Source organism: Patagioenas fasciata, chromosome 1 (genome assembly GCF_037038585.1).
Source record: "Patagioenas fasciata isolate bPatFas1 chromosome 1, bPatFas1.hap1, whole genome shotgun sequence".
In the NCBI taxonomy this organism is placed as follows: Eukaryota; Metazoa; Chordata; class Aves; order Columbiformes; family Columbidae; genus Patagioenas; species Patagioenas fasciata.
The window spans coordinates 65,276,212-65,296,879 of record NC_092520.1 but is presented as its reverse complement, the minus strand read 5'-3'; the positions used below and the strand labels follow the sequence as shown (position 1 = coordinate 65,296,879).

At 42.8% G+C, this 20,668-nt stretch overlaps 1 protein-coding gene across 1 annotated transcript in view; it reads left to right on the top strand.

The window, feature by feature from the left end:
* Positions 1–20,668, top strand: part of SH3RF3 (SH3 domain containing ring finger 3) — a 258,423-nt gene that overhangs the window by 149,026 nt on the left and 88,729 nt on the right. The window contains exons 2-3 of the mRNA XM_065829568.2: positions 11,439–11,714; positions 18,719–18,814. Of these exons, the coding sequence (XP_065685640.2) occupies positions 11,439–11,714; positions 18,719–18,814 (372 nt within the window). The remainder of the gene's footprint in view (positions 1–11,438; positions 11,715–18,718; positions 18,815–20,668) is intronic.

Sequence of the window (20,668 nt, the reverse complement as noted above, 5' to 3'; positions counted from 1 at the left end):
GCACCACGCTTATTTATCATAAAACATACATTAAAAGCAGTGTAAACAAATCGAATGGTATTTTTGCAGAAGTGTTAGTGTTTAAATAAGAATTTTGGATCCTTCCCTTCATCAGAAGTAAGAATTAAGGCTGGCTTCTGATCCTTCACCCATTCTCAGTTTACCAGCCACCCTCTTGCTGTCACAGTTAGACACGCAGGGTCTTTGCGGGGGCACTTTTTCATTCTCTGCCCAGTCAGAGGGTCTTCATGGTCATTTGTCTTCCACTGCTTCTCCCATAATTTCTGGAAATCCTGGCAGTGGCCCTGATCACTCCTCTGTGAAACCACCCGTTTCATGCTTCAAACCTTGCAGTACTCTGACAACCTCAGAGACTCTTCAGCTCCTCAGCAAATGCAGGTTTCTGTATGGTGGAATGATTCCAACATGGTCCTTGAGCAACTCCGTCACTTCAGAAAGATAGATTTTAAAATTCCTTCATTTTAAAGTTTTTCTGGGTTGGTTTGTTCAGGTGCTGGAGCCTGTGAGCTGAGGCTGCCAAAGCGGCTTTTGTTGTTTCAGTCTCTGATTTTCTTGATTCTCTGTGACTGAAGTGAGGGCAGAAGCTTTTGCACAACCTTTAGTTAACATTTGTGTCAAGAGAGAGAGAAAGAAAGGAGAAAAATTTTTGTAGTGTGCCTTTATTTATGTTAAAAAAAAAGAAAAAGTGTCTTCACAAGTTGCAATCCGGGCAAGATTTGCCGGAGTGGGGCTCCCTCTGTTGAGCTCTGGGAGCTTTGCCAGATGGTAAATATAGCTGTCTGTTTCATTTTGGGGGCAGATTCTCCTCCAAGACGTTCCTTACCCTTCTTGCGGCCCACCTGAGAGAGAAAAAAATGCAGTGGAAAAGTCCTGGCAAAGCAATGTCTAGGTGTGGGACCTCTGAGCTGTGACCTGCATGGTGTCTGCCAGGAGGAAGCCCAGCTCTGAGGAGTTGTAGCAGGACCAGATCATAAAGTCCTTTCTGGGGAAGAGGTAGTAGAGGGTTGATGCTAAGGAAATGCTTGAGTCACAAGGCAAGGAGCCAAGAAGAGAGATGCGAAAGGCTGGAAAGCAAACCAAAGGTATCAGGGTGGGTAGCAGTTACAAAGGCACCACTGGAAAATGTAAGCTGTCCCATGCTTTGTCAGCTTCCACCAGGAAAGATCAAATGAAGTAGTTACAGCAGAGATTTACGTTATGAGCTTTTATGCAATATTTTCTAACATTTTCCCAAAAATGTTCTTTTTTCTTGCCGTGACCTACAGTGTAAAGAATTGTGTAAAATTCCAGGGGTGTAAATGCTGCTGTTGTGGAGGTGAAGGAGCCTGAAAAAGCATGAGGCTCTCAAAATTGCATGGTGGGCTGATTTCTAACTCATGTCTTCTACCAAAAAATGACCAGTCCGGGTTCTGGCAGACAGCTGGGAAAACCAGGTCATGGTCCCCACCAAAGAAAGCAATGTTGTCTGGGGAGTAATCAGTGAGAGATTTCATGTTTATTCAGAGGATTTAAGACACACTTTGAATGAAGAACACAAGGCAACCTCAAATATATAACCACCATAGTCCCTTGAATATAAGGTTTTGGTTTGTGTTTCTCCATAGCCTCTAGGGAGCTCCTGTTTGGTTTATAGCATGTCTCTATTCACGGCTCTGTCAGGCTAAATGTAGCCAACTTTGCCGTCTTTCCTCCTTGAACTGTTCAAGTAGCACATTGCAGTGAGATTGCCTGTTTAAGTTGCAGTAGAAGATGGGTTTGTTTGTTTGTTTTCTTTTTCTTTTTCCTTGGGTTTTGACCCACCACCAGTTCCTGAAGCCCTCGCTCAGGATGTGCTTGGTGGCCCTTGCCTTGGTGAGGCAGCCAGCCAAGGCGTATTTTACCTGGTGGTTTCTCATGAAGCCACATCACATACTTGGGTTAGAAGCCCGCTCAGCTATTCAGGACTTTTTGTAGACCAGCTTCTGTTCTGAAATGTCTGTGTGCAGCAGCCGGTCCTTTCAGTGGGACCCCTGCACAGAATTATAAGGGTAAAATTTGGCCCTTAGGATCCTATGGCTATTTTCTGCCTGAAAGGTGAGGTACAGACAATTCTTAGAGCATTCCTAGACTTTGTAAAGGCTATGGCCAGCACATGAGAGATCACTAAATATTTTCCTTGGTAGAGGTTGCCAGCCATTCAGCTTTGTTTCAGAGGAGATTACTTGTAAGATAAAGCTCTATATTGTGCAGAAATTTTCTATACTTCCACAGTGCTTCATCAAGATTAACTGGATTAAAGCGGTTTAACTGAAACCAGAATTTGACCTACAATGCCAGCAGTGTGTTGACAGTACCACATATTAAAGAGCACGGGGTCTGGAAGGTTTCGGATTCTGCAGAACGTGAGGGACTTTGTGCTGACATGGTTAAACAGCTGGCTGATGTTACCCACCAATTCTCTGGGCAGCAATAGCTGCAAACTCACTGCTAGAAATCCAACCTGACCCTGCAAATCACATGTCGTTTGACACGAGTACACGTAGTTTGAGAATATTTTACTTTAAACAAGGTGTTACTTGGAAGAAGAAGTCTTTGAATGTGTAAATATTGACAGATACTGAGTGACGGGCTGAAGCAGCATGAGATGTGAAGAGGATGTGAAACTATTTTAGTTGCAATTACAAGATCAGATGAGCTCAGCATGCAGTGGTCTTGCATTCAAGTTTTTAGGCTTCCTGAGAGAAATGCTGTTGCCCTGTAAAACTGAGCTCTTTGGTAAGACAAAGGATCCAAATCATACCAATTATAGAATGGTTTGGGTTGAAAGAGACCTTAAAGATGATCTAATTCCAACCCCCTGCCATGGGCAGGGACACCTCCCACCAGACCAGGTTGCTCAAAGCCCCATCCAACCTGGCCATGGACACTTCCAGGAATGAAGCATCCACAGCTGCTCTGGGCCTCAGCACCCTCATGGGGAAGAATTTCTTCCTTATATCTCATCTAAATCTCCCCTCTTTCTGTGTAAAGCCATCACCCATTGTCCTATCCCTACATGCACTTGTAAAGAGTCCCTCCAGCTTTCTTGTGGGTCCCTTTTAGGTACGCAACAAGCTGTGCAGCAGAAAGCCTGCCATTTATTTCTCAGTTGTCCTGCAGGCATTGACCGCATTTGCCAAGGGAAAGTTTGAAATATTTTTTAATCTTTTTGTGTACAAAGATAGACTTTATAAGGTAAAATGCCAGCTGGACCTGTTTGCTACAAAATAACCTTGGGAGACACTTCCCTTTAAAGAGCAATTTGTTCTCCATTTGCCCATCACTGAGGAAGATTAACAGCATCCTTTGCTCTTCTGAGGTGATGAACCCTGTTGTTCCCTGTTCTTTGGGGAGCCTCACTGATATGCTAGAATAGCCTTGTACCTGCTTACCTTTTTTTGTCTCACTCTGCTGTGAATTTCCCATGGTAATTTCATGCTAATTGCAAAAGTCACTTCTGGAAATGGCAGATAGGCCCCTAAACTGTCTGGGCATTTCATCTCCATGTGAAAAGACCACCTCCTGGGAGTCCCTAATAGTGTTCACAACACCTCCTAGCACCTCAAAACAGTTTTGTAGAAGCATTTAACATCCTGGTCTAGGTAGTAGCTGTGCATAGCTGTGCATATTGTCTGCACATTTCCTCAGGCGTCAGCAGGACTGCAGCCCTCCACACCACCGTCAGCCAGGATCAGGACCTAACCATTATGTCCAAGTTCTTAGTTACATAAAGCAGTAAAGATTTAGTTAAGAAGGGTTTTGTTTTGTTTTGTTTTTTTAATGTGATTAATTACTGCTTATATGGCACTATAAAGAAGTATGACACTTTGCAAGGTATGTAAATGGTTGCGTTTAGTTTTCATTCTTCATGGTGTCGCTTCTATTGTCGGCTTAACTACTTTTGTTCTCAAAGTTGGTTTTAAAAAAGGTTGTACCTCCAACTGTGATTTTCAGGCTCTTACTGATGGTTCACACAGAGATGACTGATAGCACATTGCTGGTTTTTGTCTTTGCTACTTCGTGCAAAATTAGATTCTCTTTGATTAATTTTCCTATTATTAACTTTCTGTGAAAGCAAATGCTGCAGTGCCACAGTTGCAATCTGTCAAGCCAGGTGACCTGGGGGCAATAGTTTTTCTGAATGTCTGTATGTGAGAGAAACCATCTTACACAGAAGACAAACCACTTTTTAAGAGTTTTTGCTGTGAGATATAATGATGATTTATGATCTGTCATCCTGAAGTTTCTCTTGAGGATAGAAGCCTCTAAAAACTCTGCAGGTCACAGATCTTACGGTGGTATACATTTGTTACAACTGCACTGGTTAAAGTTTGCCCAAGCCCCCTGCTTCTTCAGCTCATTGTATGTACAAGTGCTCTTCTCTTGCCTCCTCGGGCTGACTAAGAAGGGACGTTTTAAGCACCACTATTGATTTAAGTGAAATATGTTGCTCTTGCAAGATGTTAAACCAAGAGTGACTGTGGCAGGTTGGATGGCGGGGAGCAAAGGGGCAGTGCACAGCTCCTGTTGCCCTTCAAGCCGTGACCCTCACCAAGCCCAGCAGAACTTTCTGTCATTGTCACGGTGAACGAGTTGTTTGTTGTCCTTACTGCTGGCTACTCTGAACGCCAGGCTGCCTTCCAGGGGATCTGAGCAGGCATTTCACACTCACAATTTAAGTCTCTCTCAGCTGATTTGAATGGATGCTTTAAATGCCAAGATCTGGGTGCTAGTAACGGGGAGCACCCCACCTACTCCTCAGCAGTCCTGCTGATGGATGCTCCATCGTGCAAGCCCTGTCCTCTCCATCACAGCTGCTGTGATTTCTGCAAAGCTGTTATGGATGGCAGGAAACCATATGCTGAAGTGTCACCCAGCCTGCTCCTGGCGAGCTTCCTATGAGTTGGAAGGTGTAAATGCAGTCCCATGCGTTGCCATTGAATCTTTGCTTGCGCAGACTGGGAGATTTGTGTGATGCTTTGAAGTAATGAGGCAAAAAATTGATAATGTGTGTTTTAATTATTAATTATGCTCTATAGTAATGTTTTGTATTTAATTATAGTTTACCACTGAGATGTGTTTACTTTTCATTGCTTTTTCCTTTTTGTGTCTTTTCTTCTTGATCAACTTTCGATTTGCCTTGGATGTTTACACTTGGTGGTACTTCATGAAGGAGATAAATGTGTATTCATTCATTTGGAGTAGGAGACTTTTCAGATATGTATTTGGAGAATGTGGGACATGGAGACTTTGGAGAAATTTGAAGAACTGCAATAAGCAACATGCTGGTGTGTTTTGCTAAAATGACTGTCCCTAATAGTATTCTTATCAGGCTGTGCCAGTAGCATGTTCTGAAGTCATTTGGCTTCATCCAGGCCTGCTTCACCTCTAGCTCTGGCTAGGAACAAGACCTATGAAGCAGGAGGAAGGAAGAGTTAATACTCCTCCACCTTTTGCATTTCCCTGATTCTTTCATTCCCACGTCCTCCAGAAACAGAGGTCAGGTGAGGGTGCTACCCCATGGACCAGACAGTGTCACAGCTGCCTCTCGCAGGGGATCCCCATGTGCAGGGAAAGCCCTTGCAGCAAAGGGGCTGAGGTTTCCCTTCTGTGCACAGCTTGAGCTGCACAAGGTGCGAGTTTGGCTGAGGGAAGTTCCTCTTCAGCATTAAGATGGCTTTCACACAGCAGAAAAACTCTGCTCTGATGTTGTAGAGAGTAGCTGGAGCTGGAGCCTCAAGAGGTTTCTTGTGTTTCAGGAATCTGAACACAAAATTGATTTGGGTGAAGGGTTGGGTCATAGTATTTCTGTCTGGGTTTAGTAGTTGGAGGCCTTCCCCCTGTTTATTTTGAGTTCTTATATAATGCAATGTACTAGTATCAAGGAATGGTCTTGGACTTGCCTCCTGTGTGTTTCTGAGCCAGCAAATCTGGCCAGCCTCTCTGATGATTTTGCATATGGGGTTTCAACGCTGTTTTCAGCATACACCCTCCCTAGTTGTGCGTAGACACAGAGACTGAAGACACGCATATACTGTAGACATCCAGGCTCTGTTTGCTTTCTCAAGAAAAACTGATTTCACAGGGAAGAATTTCTTTTCCCTTCCAAAATAGTGTGAAGTATGAAAACAATGTTTTGTAGGCATCTACACTGTACTTCGGGCAAGAGTCAGGCCTTTTTCTAAATAGTGATCTTCTTCATTAAGTATCACACATGGAAGCTGATAGGCTTTGACCCATGTTGGAGCTTGTGTTGCTGTCCCTTTTCTGCAACTTTTGAAAACTTAAGACCAACTCTATCCATGCAGCTCACATTCTACAAAGCTTTCTACTGGGAGAAATTATTGGAAACAAGCAAGTTCGGGGTTTTTTCTCTTCCTTTTGTTCTTCAGGATACGTAACGAAAAATTCTCCAGTGTTTCCATTTAATTGCTTCATGGCTGCTGTTTGTCAATTTGCCAGCAGGTTTCTGCTTAACTGCTGCCATTTGACATTGCTGAAACACAAATGCAGAATGATTGAGTTGCCAACATATCATTAAGTCTTCTGTAAGGGGGGTTTTCAGCATATTAACGCTTCAGGCTTTTACGTCAGTATTGATTGCTGAAATAGAAAAGAAACCTTTGGCAGCATTCAGCATTGTGCCAACATGGATTTACTGGCAGGAAAAAGAAACTGGCCATTGCCATTGACCGTGACTTCATTCCTTCCTTCCTTCCTTCCTTTCTTTCTTACATTCTTTATTTCTATACACACCCACACAGAGTTCTGAAATTTAATACACATCATAGCTGAATTCCAGTTAACCTAACAATAAATCAACAGCGCAAATCAATTTCTTGATACAGTCAGATGAAGAAGCCATTTAATTTTGCAGCCGCCTGCGTTATGCCTGACTGGATCTAATCACAGAGGAGAATGGGGGGTGATGGCAGGTGTCCCTCAGAGCAGGAGCATAGGTCAAGATCTGCCTTGGAGGGAGATAGTGAGGTGGTGGTCTCTGCTGTGCTCCTCACAGGGCATCCAGGCTGCTCCCGTGTCCATCCCCAAATGCGGGGGAGGCCACAGCAAAGCCAGGCGCTGTGGGGAGAACAGCATGATACCACCAGTGCCAGGCTGGGAAAGAGAGTTTCCCTCCTGGGATGTGGTGTTGCAGAAGACCCTGAGACGGGAACACAGCTGAGAAGGTGCTTTGGCTAAAGAGCAGGGCAAGAAGAGGATGGTGAAGGGGAGCACTGTGGCTCTGGGGTGTCCACTGTCTGGTGCTGCATTGTTGCCCAGGTGCAGGAGCAGAAGAGGAGGGGTGAAGAGGGGATAACTCAGCTGAAACAGGGACCAAGAGGAAGGGGTAAGCATTCCTGTAGTTGCTGGAGGGACATCTCTATGTGCTCATCACTGCCTTCCACCAAAACTGTAGCCTGCCTTTGCTTTTCTTTAGTCTGATCCCTTAGATCACACTTTGCAGCCTGTTTTGGGTTAGAAGATTTTGTAAGAACCACCTGGGCACAATGAAGATGATGATGTCTGATTGAAATGTGGTTACGTGGAAGAAAAAGCTGATGGGAAGTAGCACAGGGCATGGGGCAGAGTTTTTAAACAAAATCAGGAGGGCCCTGGGGGTTTGCTCTTGAGCCTGAGGTCAGTCCTGGACATTACCTTCCCCTTCTGATTGAGGGAGACAAGTGAAGAAAAGCAGGGTGATTAGGCCAGAATTGCACTCTATAAAGATTTGGCAAAGAAGGAGATCACAGGATCACAGGAAGATTTCTAAGAATCACCTGTTGATGAGGAGTGGCATTACAGCTAGTGAAGAGCAGCAGTGATCATTTTTTCTTCTATTTATTTCTGAAACATGTTTAATGCTCACTCCTTTTAGGTGTAGATTAGAGGAGCTTTCTGAATCTGATTTGCTTCTCGTTTATGGATTAAGCAAAAGTAGGATCAATAATGGGAAACTTCCCAAAATATGCTTCTTAGGGACCAGGATTTATTAATATAATCTGACCACTGAAAGTCCACTGAAAGCTGGACCTTCTGGTCAGAAGATATCAGAAAGAAAGCTTAAAGGGTTTATTTTGGATTTTTTGAGGTAACTGTAATATTGAATTTCTCTCTTTGGTCATTTGGAGCAGACACTTAGAGCTTTAGAACGGGAAAAGCAGATTTATTTGAAAAGAGTTAGAGGACCCTGTCATTTCTTTACCTCTGCCTGAGCCAAAGTAAATGCAAGCTTTAGCTGGGATGTTTAAATCAAAATGGGTACTTCTGGCCTTACAGAAAGGCTGGAACGTGTCTCAATTGCAGCAATTTTTCAATAGCAGGGTGTCTTTTCCACTAAACAACATGTTCATTTTATAAAAATGCCTCTACATATTTTTTAGTTGAAAAGCTGTTACTCAGAAAAGCTGTAGCTGATAATTGACACATTTTATTTTGGAAGCACCTTCCGACTGGCAGTTGTAGTTTAAATACCTTACGCACGGATCTCTGTGTAGGACAGACCCCAGGTGACATGGTCCATAACTGAGTCTTTGAAAGAGAAAAGGAATACAAGCACCCAAACTGCAAATTCCCTGGGGTGCCATGTAGGGTCTCCAAATAAAACTGTGCCAGATTTCAGGTTAAAATTTTTGCCTTGCAGTTTGTTTGTTTTGCCTAGAAGTCCGCCCTTTCATTGGCTGAAGGTATAAACAGGCACCTGAATCATCTTCTAGCCGGCTCAATTAATTAGCAATAAAAGCCCTGCATGTGTTGCATAAGAATTTTATTGATGATGTGTGAGACTGAATGAAATCCAGTTTCTTTTTCTGTAGGTTTGTCGAGTTTTTTACCCAGTAAAATGAGGCTTGGGAAGAGAAAGTGGTTAAAAAGGAAAGAAAGTGATCTGACCTTGAATTGCTACAGAGATCTTGGGAATAGTAAGGCCCCGTCCAGGGCGAGCGATACAGAGCATGCTTGCCAGGCATGTGCCTGAATCAGCAGTGGTTCAGCGCACACCTGGCAGAAGTCTTACTCGGTGTTTGATAAATTGTCTTCTCCCAGCATGAGTTAAAGTAATGAATCTTTTGTTTCTAAATTACTACAAGGCTTACAAGTCCTTCAGCTTAATTTTTTTTTTTTTTTCTAGTTTCACATACGTAATGCAATAGTAGTTTGATAGCATCATATGTTGAATCTTTAAAATCCTGGGGAGGAGGGCAAAGCTTTGGTGCCAAGGCAAATAATCATCCTGGCAGGGAGAAAGAGATCGGTAGGGTGCTGCCACTGATTTGGCAGAGACTGATGCATGCTTTGTTGGCTGGCTGTTGCTTTTCTTTTCTGTTTTTATGCTTTTTTTTTTTTTTTTGTTACGTGTGAAGGTGCTTCCAAAATACCAGTCTTTAATTGGGTGCCTTCGTTCAGATGCAGCAACATCCAAAGAATACAGAAAAAAAAAAAAGAGAGGAACCATAAATTGGTGAGAAAACTGAGAGCTCAGGACACATCTGAATGAAATTAAATCCCTGTCCAGACAACCCAGACAGTGCTCTGTAGAGCTGTGTCTGCTTGACTGCCTCCTTCCCTATGTGCTGTAGGCAAGAAGTTCTGTTGCACGGGCTTTCCAAGACCTGCACAGCTACTAAAGCCTTTCCTAACAAAATGAATTAGAGTGTGAAGGTGCACTCAAGAAACTTACTTTTTGCACAGCAAGGTATTTGCCTGCTGCAGCGACCATCTGGTGCTCAGGAGCAGGCAGGGGAGGCTGCCCGTGGAGGCAGCACAGACGGTGGGCTGGTGCTTCTCCTCATCCTGCCAAAAGATGCAGGTGTAAGAGCGTAAAACGTGCCAGACCAGAGCAGGGCCATTTAATGCATCCATCGGGATGGAAAAATACCTCTGCTTGTTGCTTTAACAAATACCATAAAAAGTCATCCCAGCATCTCCTTTTCTGGCTGGGGTAGGGAAATGGAGGGTTTTTGCTAGGCCACCCCACCATTTTCCTTGCAGAAAGCATCCAAGTGCTGTTCATATGCACAGGAATGTCATCCTGAAGTACAGACGTAAGGAACACCCAGGAGAATACCAGGGTGTTTTATTAAACATTTACTTTTTCATCATCCCTGTAGGACACCCCATTGACAGTCAGTGTACAGAGTGGGGAAGAGGCTACTCATAAACATATACATGCAACAGAAAACCATGTCATTTTTATAAATACATCTCTGAAATAAAGAGTCTTATGAAAGGCTGACTTTACAGGACCCCTTTAACATTCTCTGTGGTTTGTACTACTACATATTTGTGCTGAGGCTTGCAAGCTGACTCTTAGCTCAAGCTTAATAAAATTAAAAATGGCATACGACAATACTGCAATGCCCTGTTTCTCCCCTGGTATAGGTTAAAGAGCTATTATAGGGCCAAAGCAGCAGGCAGTTGTGTCCAACACAGTTTCTCCCTGCTCTATGGGATTCAGCAAGAAGGGGAGCAAGTACCCAAGGAAGGCAAGGGCTGTATAAATTGATTCCACCAAAAAACATCCTGTGCAGTTGCAGCTTGGGTGAGATAATCTTGCACCAGACCGAAGTAAGCTCTGGGAAAAATTCTTCACAGTCAGGTAGTTTCCATCAAACAGGTTTCTCTTTTCTATCACACCAAACTATTAATTTTTTAGGTCTTTTTTTTCTCTTGTGCTGTGATTTTTTTTCTGAAGTTTGTTTCTTTCTTTTAATGAGAGTGAAAGCCTCAGATCTCTTTTTTAGTTCTAAAATAAAGATTTGAGGCATTCTGCCTGTTCTGCTTTTCCACAGGGACATTAATTCATAAGCAACAAAGGATATTATAACTGTTTACAGTAGCCCTCAGTGAGCAGCGTGAGACTTGGGGATTTTGAAAGAAGCAAGAGTATTTGATTACAAAATCAAAAGCTAAACTAAAAGTTCCAAACTCAAAAATATTTGGAGTTGCTCAAACAAACACAATGAAAAATTTTCAACTTGCCAACCAAGCTTGTTTTGTTTTGTTTTGTTTATCTTCTGAGCGTCAGAAACCAAAGCAACCCTGAAGGTCAAAATGTCTAATTTTTTACCTTTAGACTTGTCAAGTTTTACTTTTTAAACACAAAGTTCTGCTTACATAGGGTATTTTGCAAATTAACAGATACTACGGTTCTGCAGGTTTCAGCTGAGCTCCCAGAGAGCTGCAGTGCTTCCCCTGACATAGCACACCTTCTCTGTCTTCCCATCACACTCATCTTAATTTTTCACTAAAATCCAGGGTATAGTATTACATAGCAGCCACTGCAGCCATTGGGGTAATTTGGTCATAGATGACCCACTTGCTTATAGCTGCAAGTGGCTTTTAAAATGAAATTAGTTCTGGCTGGAGTTTACTCAAAGGTGTTGCATATTTTGTTTTCCCAGAGTGTTTCTCAGCTTCCCTATGGCAAAGCCCTCTACACGTATGAGGGAAAAGAGCCCGGTGACCTCAAGTTTAACAAGGGGGACATCATCATACTGCGGCGGAAGGTGGACGAGAACTGGTACCACGGGGAGCTCAATGGGAACCACGGCTTCTTCCCTGCCAGCTACATCCAGTGTATCAAGCCCCTCCCACAAGCTCCACCTCAGGGCAAAGCACTTTACGACTTTGAAATTAAGGATAAGGATCAAGACAAGGACTGCCTGACCTTCACCAAGGTAGGGGAAGAGGTTTTTCTCTTTGAAAGTTTGGAAAGCTGTTCCTGTAGGGAGTGATGTGGGTGTGTGAGGTGCTGGCAGCCAAGCCTGGAGTACAGTGGTGCTGGGACCAGTGGGACATCTGCCTTGCCTGCCCAGTCAGCTCTGCCCAGGAAACCCCTGCACTCCATTTATTTCTTTCAACTGGTTTCTTGTGTGAGAAAATTGAAGCACTTGAGCTCAGGCAGCCTAGTGGGGACAGGCTGACAGGGCTGAGTTTCCTTTATTAAGTGGGATGTCCCCTCACATAATGTGCTGAAGGACATTGACTTCTCCCAACTTGTACATCCTCCTCCCTACAGAGGCAAAGCCTTCTCGGTGGTCCTGTGATCTCCTCTGGACCAGCTGTGCTGCAGGATGGGGTGGACATAAATCTTCCCCTGGGGGCAAGTCCTGTGTTAGCATCATTGGGAAATTGCTCCTCTTTTGTCTAAAGGAGAAGCCAGTGAGATAGGTCCTGCCATGAACAGCAAGGTTGGTGTAAAGCCAGTGAAACTCAACAAGTACAACTGGCTACGCACTTTCTGAGAAAATTTTTCTGTGTAAAAAACACACATTTCATCTGCATTGAAATGTTCTGCAAGGACGACTCAATTTCAGAAAAAAATCTAATGGAAATGTGTCTTTTAATGTTCCTCATTGAATCAGATGTTCCAGCATTTTAAAATGCCATTCAGCTTCAAAATATATGTTGTAACATACCATATACCAATTAGCAGTTGAAATACACTATCATTATATATCACTGTATTTCCTATTTTAAGAACATAAAGACATTAAAAAGCAGACATTTTTAAAAAGTCTTTGTTTTCTTAAAACCAAAATGTTTCATAAATTCCATTTGGAATGAGAGAAAACTGAGATATTGTAATTTCCTTTGGATTTAAAATGTCATGTTTTCTTCTTCTCCCCCACCTCCCCACCTGCTTTCTATCTCCCCCACCCTAGCAATTTGTGTTGATCTTAGATGGGCTTCATGGATATCAAGAAACTCACAGTAAAATAAAGCATATCCCCTAATGTTAATATATGGCACTGAATGCCATGGAGAACCTGTTCATTGTCATTTTCTGTTTTATTTCAGCTGTCTGTGGTTGTTATAGTATCGCATAAAGTAATAACAGTTATGCTGGAAATGAATATGAAATAGATGACAAAAATATCCTTCACTAGGATTTTACTGACCTCCTCTTTTGAGGTTACTTATTATATCTGAATGAATTATTTGCAGCATATAATTTTCTTGCCGAATGTGATATCTTTTTCACTCATACAATGTTTCTCAGTAGAACGCAATTTCCTAGAATGTATACTTTCTCATATTTATTTAACAAAAGATTTGTAAGCGCTTTTGCTCCATAGCAAGCAAAGTGTTTGATTGCACACAGTGCAAACCCTGCGACTCTCCAGCCTCCCTGGAGCTGTGAATCTCTGCGAGAAAGCGGGCTGCTTAGTGAGAAGCAGCAGCTATGCACTGACAAAAAGCTAGCCAGAAGTTACCTTTGAGATCCTATCAGTAAATATATATTTTGCTGGTACGTTGTTTTCCTCGCTGCTTGCCCAGAGTTACAAAGGTGACTTCTCTGAGAACCAAGCTTCCTTGCCTGCTTATTCATTGCTTGCTTGATCTGAGAAACTTAATAGGTACGGCAGTCAGTTGTGGTCTTTTTTGTTAGAGCATAACCTTTCCTAGGCACTTTTGTATTTGATATATTCGCTGCCATATTTTAATATACCTCCCGTACAACAACTGTCTTTGTGTACTGATATTTCTCATTTTCTTGGCTGTCCAATGTCATTCTCACGTGGAGCATTTCTTTCTGCTGTACAGCTTTACTCTCAATCCCTCAATTTTCCTTTTTTTTTTCACCCCTCATGTTACTGTTTGCATTCTTTTATCCCTGATGACTGTGTTTTCCTCAAGTGGGTTTGGTTTCTCTTCTAACACTATTTTCTTCTTAAGCTCCTTCCACTACATGCACTGTCACCTTGTAACTGTTTTTATGTCTTGCCTATTGTTCTCCCTGACAGTGAATAATCTATTTTTCATCTCAGGACTTTACTGTCATGTTTTCATCGGTTTTCTCAGCGCTAATTTTAGCTGTCACCTGTGCTGATGAAGGTTCCTGTTTAGCCCAGATTTTAGATCATCTGCTGACGCAGTAAATTCCTCTGCAACAGAGTCATGAGCACTGTGTTGCTGTAGATGTGATTTGTCACTCGGAGCAATATTCATCATTTGAATGTCTCTTTGCATCTGAAGATGCTGGATCCAATCTCAATTTCTTTTATGCTGTTTATTCTTTCTGAGGTAGAGGGGTTGAACTGGCATATAGTTTATACAAATTAGTATAATCTCTTTGTGTCCTGCAACTCATTTAATGCTATCAGACACTCATAATTGGACTGTACTTATATAATAAAGAATAGTTTTCCTCTGAAGAGAAACTACAAGAAGACAACTCAAACATAGGGATCGTCAGCACCATGATATTTTGTTGCTCTTTTGCTAGACTTTGTTTTTTTCCCCTCTCATTTGTTACAATGCAGTCAGAATATCTGTCAGTGCAGTAAAAGAAAACAAAGGAGGGATATTTGGCATTTCCTCTCACTAGTTTTTGTTTGTTGTTTTGTTTTGGTTTTATTCAAAATTAAAATGTCCTGTTGTTCCAGAGGTGGATTGCAAGGAAATGAAGTCTAGTTTATGCTAAGATCGATGAACAGTGCTGCACAGGGCTTCTTCCATTTACCCATTTGCACCTCCTGTACAAACAATGCTCTGCAGATAAAAGACTAAAGATAAAATAAATATAATAATTTTGTATGTGTAAGTATAAAACTGAAAGGGACAGAGAAACTTCTGTCTTGAGTATCCAGTGCAACAAAGCGAGGTCCAACCTGTCATTCTGTTACACCATGTGGACTCCTCCTCCCAAAGCAGCCCTATGGGAAGGCACAGGGTCCCACCACTGTTCCCTCCTCTGCAGTGACTACAAGATGAAACATTAACTTGACATATTTTTCCTCAGCGTTTGGCAGTGATCAGCCAAATCAGCCGGTTAGCAGTTGTTTTACTCTCTGTAACAATGGTTTCCAGCCTTGAATCAGCGCTGCACCAGTTTAACTTCAGGAGCTTCGGAAGTGCTACTCCTGATGTTCACTAGTGTGGCTGCAAGCAGTATGTGGCCTACAGAGTTTCATTGTGTGCCCTTGGGATATACTCATATAACTTGGTGTTCTAATGCCTCCTTATGTGATATCCCAGTATGAGCCTGGGCTGGTGCTGTCTCTGTTTTAAAAAATAACCCATCATCCTTTGGGCTACATGCTCTCCAGTATAAGCCATGCACAAGAGGGCTCTGCTCTTAGATATAACGGTGCAAATCTGGAGTAATTGCATTATCATCTGTTTGTGTAGTTTCTCCAGCCCTAGACTGAGTCCAAATTTGACCCAGAATTTTGGTTTTTGGTGTTGGACCACCCTTTGCATGCCTGAGTTCATGTGGCCCTTTGAAGGCTGAGTCTCAAATCTGCCAAGGGTAGCATCAACTGTTCTCCATGCTTTACTACTCATGACATTTTTAATAGTATCAACTATTTCCTTCATTTTCCAACACTTTCATTGCCAGCCCACAACAGTCTTTAACCAGTGTTGTGCCAGTCTTGGAGACACCACATCCAATACTGGTTCCTGGCTGCAGCGCAACATCCCAGCCTCTTAGCACTCTATTCCAGCAGCAGTTTCGTGCACAGAGGGACCATCCCGGTGGCAGCCAGAGGTTGGGATGCTCACAGCAGCTGGCAAGTGTCATCGGTGGGTACACCAAGCACTGCACAATGCCATCCTGCCATGGCAGAGATCTCCCCAGTGCTCTAGATGGGCTTGTTATCTCAGCAGAACTGCAGGTGCATCTGCTTTGTATTGCTGCGTTAATGGCCATTAATAACAACAGTAAAAATCAGGCTGGAAATCATGACTGTTATTGGACACAATTTTGTGCTGTTTTCTCAGCAAAAGGGTTCATTTCTCTGTCAATCAGATTGTTTTTTAAGTGATTTATCTTTGACTTCCTTCCTGATAATGGTTATAAACTGGAACTGCATCTCCCACGTGTCTGTTGCAAGGCTGCCCGGTTCTGAAGAACAGAGAGAGACTTTTGCAAGTAGGAAAGAGCAAATAATTAGTGACTTTAGCAATAGACACACAAAGAGCACAAGGTATCTTTGTTGAACTACAGTGGATACCATTTTGAAATGAGATTTGAGTCTTGGATTCCTTTATGCTGCCTGGAAATCAATTTAGTACATGTGAAACAGTGAAGTTCAGAAAGTTGAAGTGGTATGCCAAGAGATCTGTGGCTCTTTACAATTCATTATCCTTTTGGGAACCTTTCTAGGAATTTATAAGTAGCACAGCTATCCAACTAATTTAAGGTACTAAAATAGTTCATGCTGAAGCTTTCACCAGTCCAGTGCATAGAATGATGTTGTGGGCTGCAAATTCAAAGAAACTTTCTATTAATAAAGAATTTCAAGAGATGTTTCAGGATTTGCTTTAATTCCTGGAGATTTTCAACACACTTCTGAAAACTAATTCTGTAATGGAAAGCATTCTCAAGGATTTGCACTTTGCTCTCCCACAAAGATACACATTTTTAATGTCAGCATATCTCAGACTGTGCAGCTGTCTGATTTTCTCATATACAACCACATTCAGCAGCCAGACTTGGCAGATCCAAACTGAGGTCAGTCTGTGGAAGTGCTTCCAGATTCCATAGGTCTGTAGAAAGTAAAGTTAGAATGAATCTTCAAATGTCACTTGTTCCCTGCCCTGTCCTTGGGTAGGATCGAGTAAGGATAAACCTTTCCTGCCAGGTGCCTGTCCAGCCTGTTCTGCAGTTGGAGATTGCATGGTGCCTCTAAGAAAATCTTGGCAAGTGCTTCTGGGCTTTTACAGCTTAAAAATTTCTCTTCATTTCCTATCGTTCATGTGCATATATATGCAAATATATGTAAATATACACACATACACTTATATATACACACCTTCACTTACACATGTATGCACATACGTAAGATTGTATATGCATACATAAAAATATGATGAAAGTGTAGACCCATCCCACTCTGAGTTTTTAAGAAGTCTTTTAAGAAAATAGCTGAACAAATATAGAAAATAGGAACACTCGTAGCAGGTTCTTGAAGCAATGCAATCTTTTATTTTCCTCACTTACCCCCTTTACCTAGATTCTAAATCTATGATAATCAGTCTTTTTTAAGAGCATGTGGAAACTTTGCAGAGTTGTATTGCTGTCAGCTCTTTACACAGATCAAAAATGGTCCGTGCAGACAGGGCTTTGGAAGGGAATGCTATCTGTTTCTTCAGGAAATTAAATGCACAAATTCTTTTTGCATCCTTCCAGCTGTAATAAATAGCTGAAGGTCTCAGTCTGTGGCTGTTCCTCTGAGCTTTCCCCTAATGGATCATTCAGATGAATAACTCAAATGAAACATTTAAACTATTTCCAAGAGCACATGTTCAAAATGCACATGTTCAAAAACTGCAAAGTACATCATATCACATCCCTGTTCTGGTCATTTTCTATCAATGTAAATCCATGGTCACAACATCCTGGATCAGGAATTTGTGGGGGTTTTTCTATATGAAAAGTATCTGCAAAAAAACAGCTCCCCTTGCCTGACCAGTTAACGTGGATAGCTTGTTACCTGGAGGTTGATAGACCATAAGTAGGTCCTATTTTCCTAGAGTGAGTGGTGGAAATAGAGTGAGAATGGCAGGGAACTCAGTCTCAGCTTTCTGGAGGAAGATGTTTTCTTCTTTGTTATACATCTGTGCAGAGGAACTGACGAAGACTGCATGCCATGAGGGAATGAATGCCGTCTCAGCAAACTTCCCTTTGCAGCTTCTCTCAACCCGTTCCTTTCCTCAGCCCGTAGGAGATCTGGGCATCCAGGTGGTGCCCTGCAGAGAGAGGTGCCTTCTGCAGCTTTTGTAGCTCTGCTGGCTCAAGGCTGGGTTTGATGTGACAACCCCAGCAGACAGAAGTGGTGGCAGAAATTCAATGACAAGTTGAGCATCTCAAACCGGGAAAACTCAGGGCTTGGTTCTACTCACCCGAACTATGTTCTAGGTTTTAACTTTATCAAGAGCAACTTTGAGCAATATGAATATTAGCTGCGCTTTTCTTGATCTCCTGTTTTATAATCACAAGAAAAGCTCATCATCAGCTGAAATCTAAAATCCATTAGATTAAATATAATATTAAAATGCCATTGGTTTTAGAAAACAAACTTGTATCTATACTGAAGCTGATCCAGCAGTTGGATGCATCTTGGTTTTTATTATGTTATCATTGTATTTTTAACTGCTTTGCACTTTTCCCTCCTAATTTTTTTTTAAAAAAGAGAAAACTGACATTCAGTGCATCAGCAGTGCAGGTTGGTTGCTGAGCACCTCCTGCTATACCTTATGCTTCTTGTTGGAAGTGTTTTGAGAACTACCTGTGCTCTACTGGTGCTTCCCTTTGAATTGTCTTCTGGAGCAGCCAAACACCATAACGGCCTCTCAGATGGACAGGGGCAGCTCTGTGCTAGAAAGTTTTCACATTTGGGTTAGAGGTGGCCTCCCGGGTCAAACATTCTCCCTGTCCCTGCAATGAAGCCAGGAGTTGCTTACTGTCACCTGCTGTGACCATACCCTTGGAGCTGCTGGCAGCCAACATCAGCTGCATAAGTCTGCAAAGTTCTTCAGTGCACTCTGGATGGGATGCCTGGGGTGGGCTGCTGGGCCAAGGATGCTGCTGCACCAGGACTCAGGGAACATTTTTACCTGGCTTATGGCCTCCTCTGTGTACTCTCCCTAAGTTGTCATGTGGATAACTAAAAACTGGTATTGTTCTACTGACAAAAATCTGATTTTGCATTTTGTGTATCTCTGATTTTAGGATGAAATTTTGACGGTCATCAGGAGGGTAGATGACAACTGGGCAGAAGGAATGCTGGGTGATAAGATTGGCATTTTTCCTATCCTCTATGTTGAGGTAAGTTCATAAGAGGTGGTGGCGGTTGTTGTTCTTGACACCTTGCAGGGTTTTTTTTTTGTGCCTACAAAGGCAGGATAGCCTTTAAAATTATTAAATGAGAACAAGTAATACCAGAATAACTGAAAATGGAATTTTTTTGGTTGCAGACCCCTAAGGCACTGTGAGGATACATTCAATTCAGTTTAAAGTGGCCAGCAAAATATATGCCCTGAAGTACTGTTGAAGGCTTCCCATGTAGCATTTCTGGTATAATCTCCACGATATGTAGGGAAACTAGAGGAGGATGATGTCAGTTGGGGCATCTTGCACGCACCTGAGGAGAGATGGGTGCTGCTGTCAGGTGGGGAGCAGCAGTGCAGGCTCAGCCATGCCCTGAAAGCACAGACCTTCCGAGGGGGGGTTGGGGGTGCACCCTGCCCCAGCAGGAGCTTGGGCAGTTCCACCCATGTGCCCAAGGTCCCTCATTCACTGTGCACTGGACCCACCCTTGCCCTGAGGACTTCCCTGCAGTCAGTTCCATGGAAGGTTTATTTCAGAGTGAATGCGGAGTCTCCACATCCTCCAAGTAGATTAGTTGTGCCACCTCTTCCCACTGCTGCCTGCCTTCTTGCTGGTGTCAATCCAGCTGGATGCCACTCAGGAGAAGAGCAGCAGCCAGCAGTGGTGGCCCATGGTGGCCCCACTGGAGAAATTCTGTTGTCCAGATGCCAGATGGTGCCTTCAAGGAGCTTTCCTCCTTCGTGGGTGAACTAGAGGTGCAAAGAACAGACAGGCACCACATGCGTATGTACTTTTTCAAGGTGCTGCCACTCTGCATCTGGTACTCAAAGCGGTATCACCCTAACTGTGCTCCCAGGCGTAGACTGGTGCCGCTCTCCAGAATGAAGCGTCTCTTGTGCCCACAGTGTAGCCCACCCTATTGTGTGTGGCTCTGATGCCTGCCTCCCAAATTACTTCTCCAGATTTCTTAGTTAATGATTTGAGACAAAATAGAGCTAATTAGTGCCTGACTACCTAATTATTAACTCCGACAATGACCAATTTGGAATAAACCATCATTAATATATATTGCGTTCCCGCAGTTGACAAGAACAATAATATTAAAACCAGAATGTGTAGGAGCCATTATTGGGAAACCAGCTGCCTCAGATAAGTTAATGACTAGTTTTCTTCTATTCTGAACACGTAAGACATTTTCAGTTTGTTGTGCTTAAATAAGAAAGCTGGGTTTCTTCCAGATTTCATCCTTTTTCCTTTCTCTTTCTTGTTGCGGGGGAGTGAGGTGTTACTGTCCTGAACTTTGCTGCAGAAAGAGTGAACTGGGGAGCTCTGCGCAGCCAACCACTGTTGCACCCCACCACCTTTCCCCAGCTCTAGTTTCACCTGCATGCTGTAAGTGCTTGCACTGCCTACACATTGTACAGCATCCTCATCCCTCTCCAGCCCCTAGGTATCTGTTGTCCTTCATTACTGCTGCCACAGGATGAGGGGCTCGAAGCCTCAGGGGAACATCCCATTGGGAACATGTGCAATGATGTCTCACTGAAGTTCTCCAGGCACTAGCACATCCAGGGTGACTGTAGAGTAACAGGAGATAGTGCTGTGCAGAGTCAGAACAGCAATGCTGGAAGTTTCTGAAGAGATGCAAACAGCCAGGTAACCAGCACCAGGGGAGAAGAACATATGGAGAAATGTGTGTGTGCACATACATAGACACATACATATATAAAATAAATACAGCTATATACACTTATGCATATATTTGCATATATACACACATGCATATTTTTAATCTGTTTAAATTTGAAATCTGGAGGCTTGAAAGACCTTTTCAAATGAGATACTTGGGTG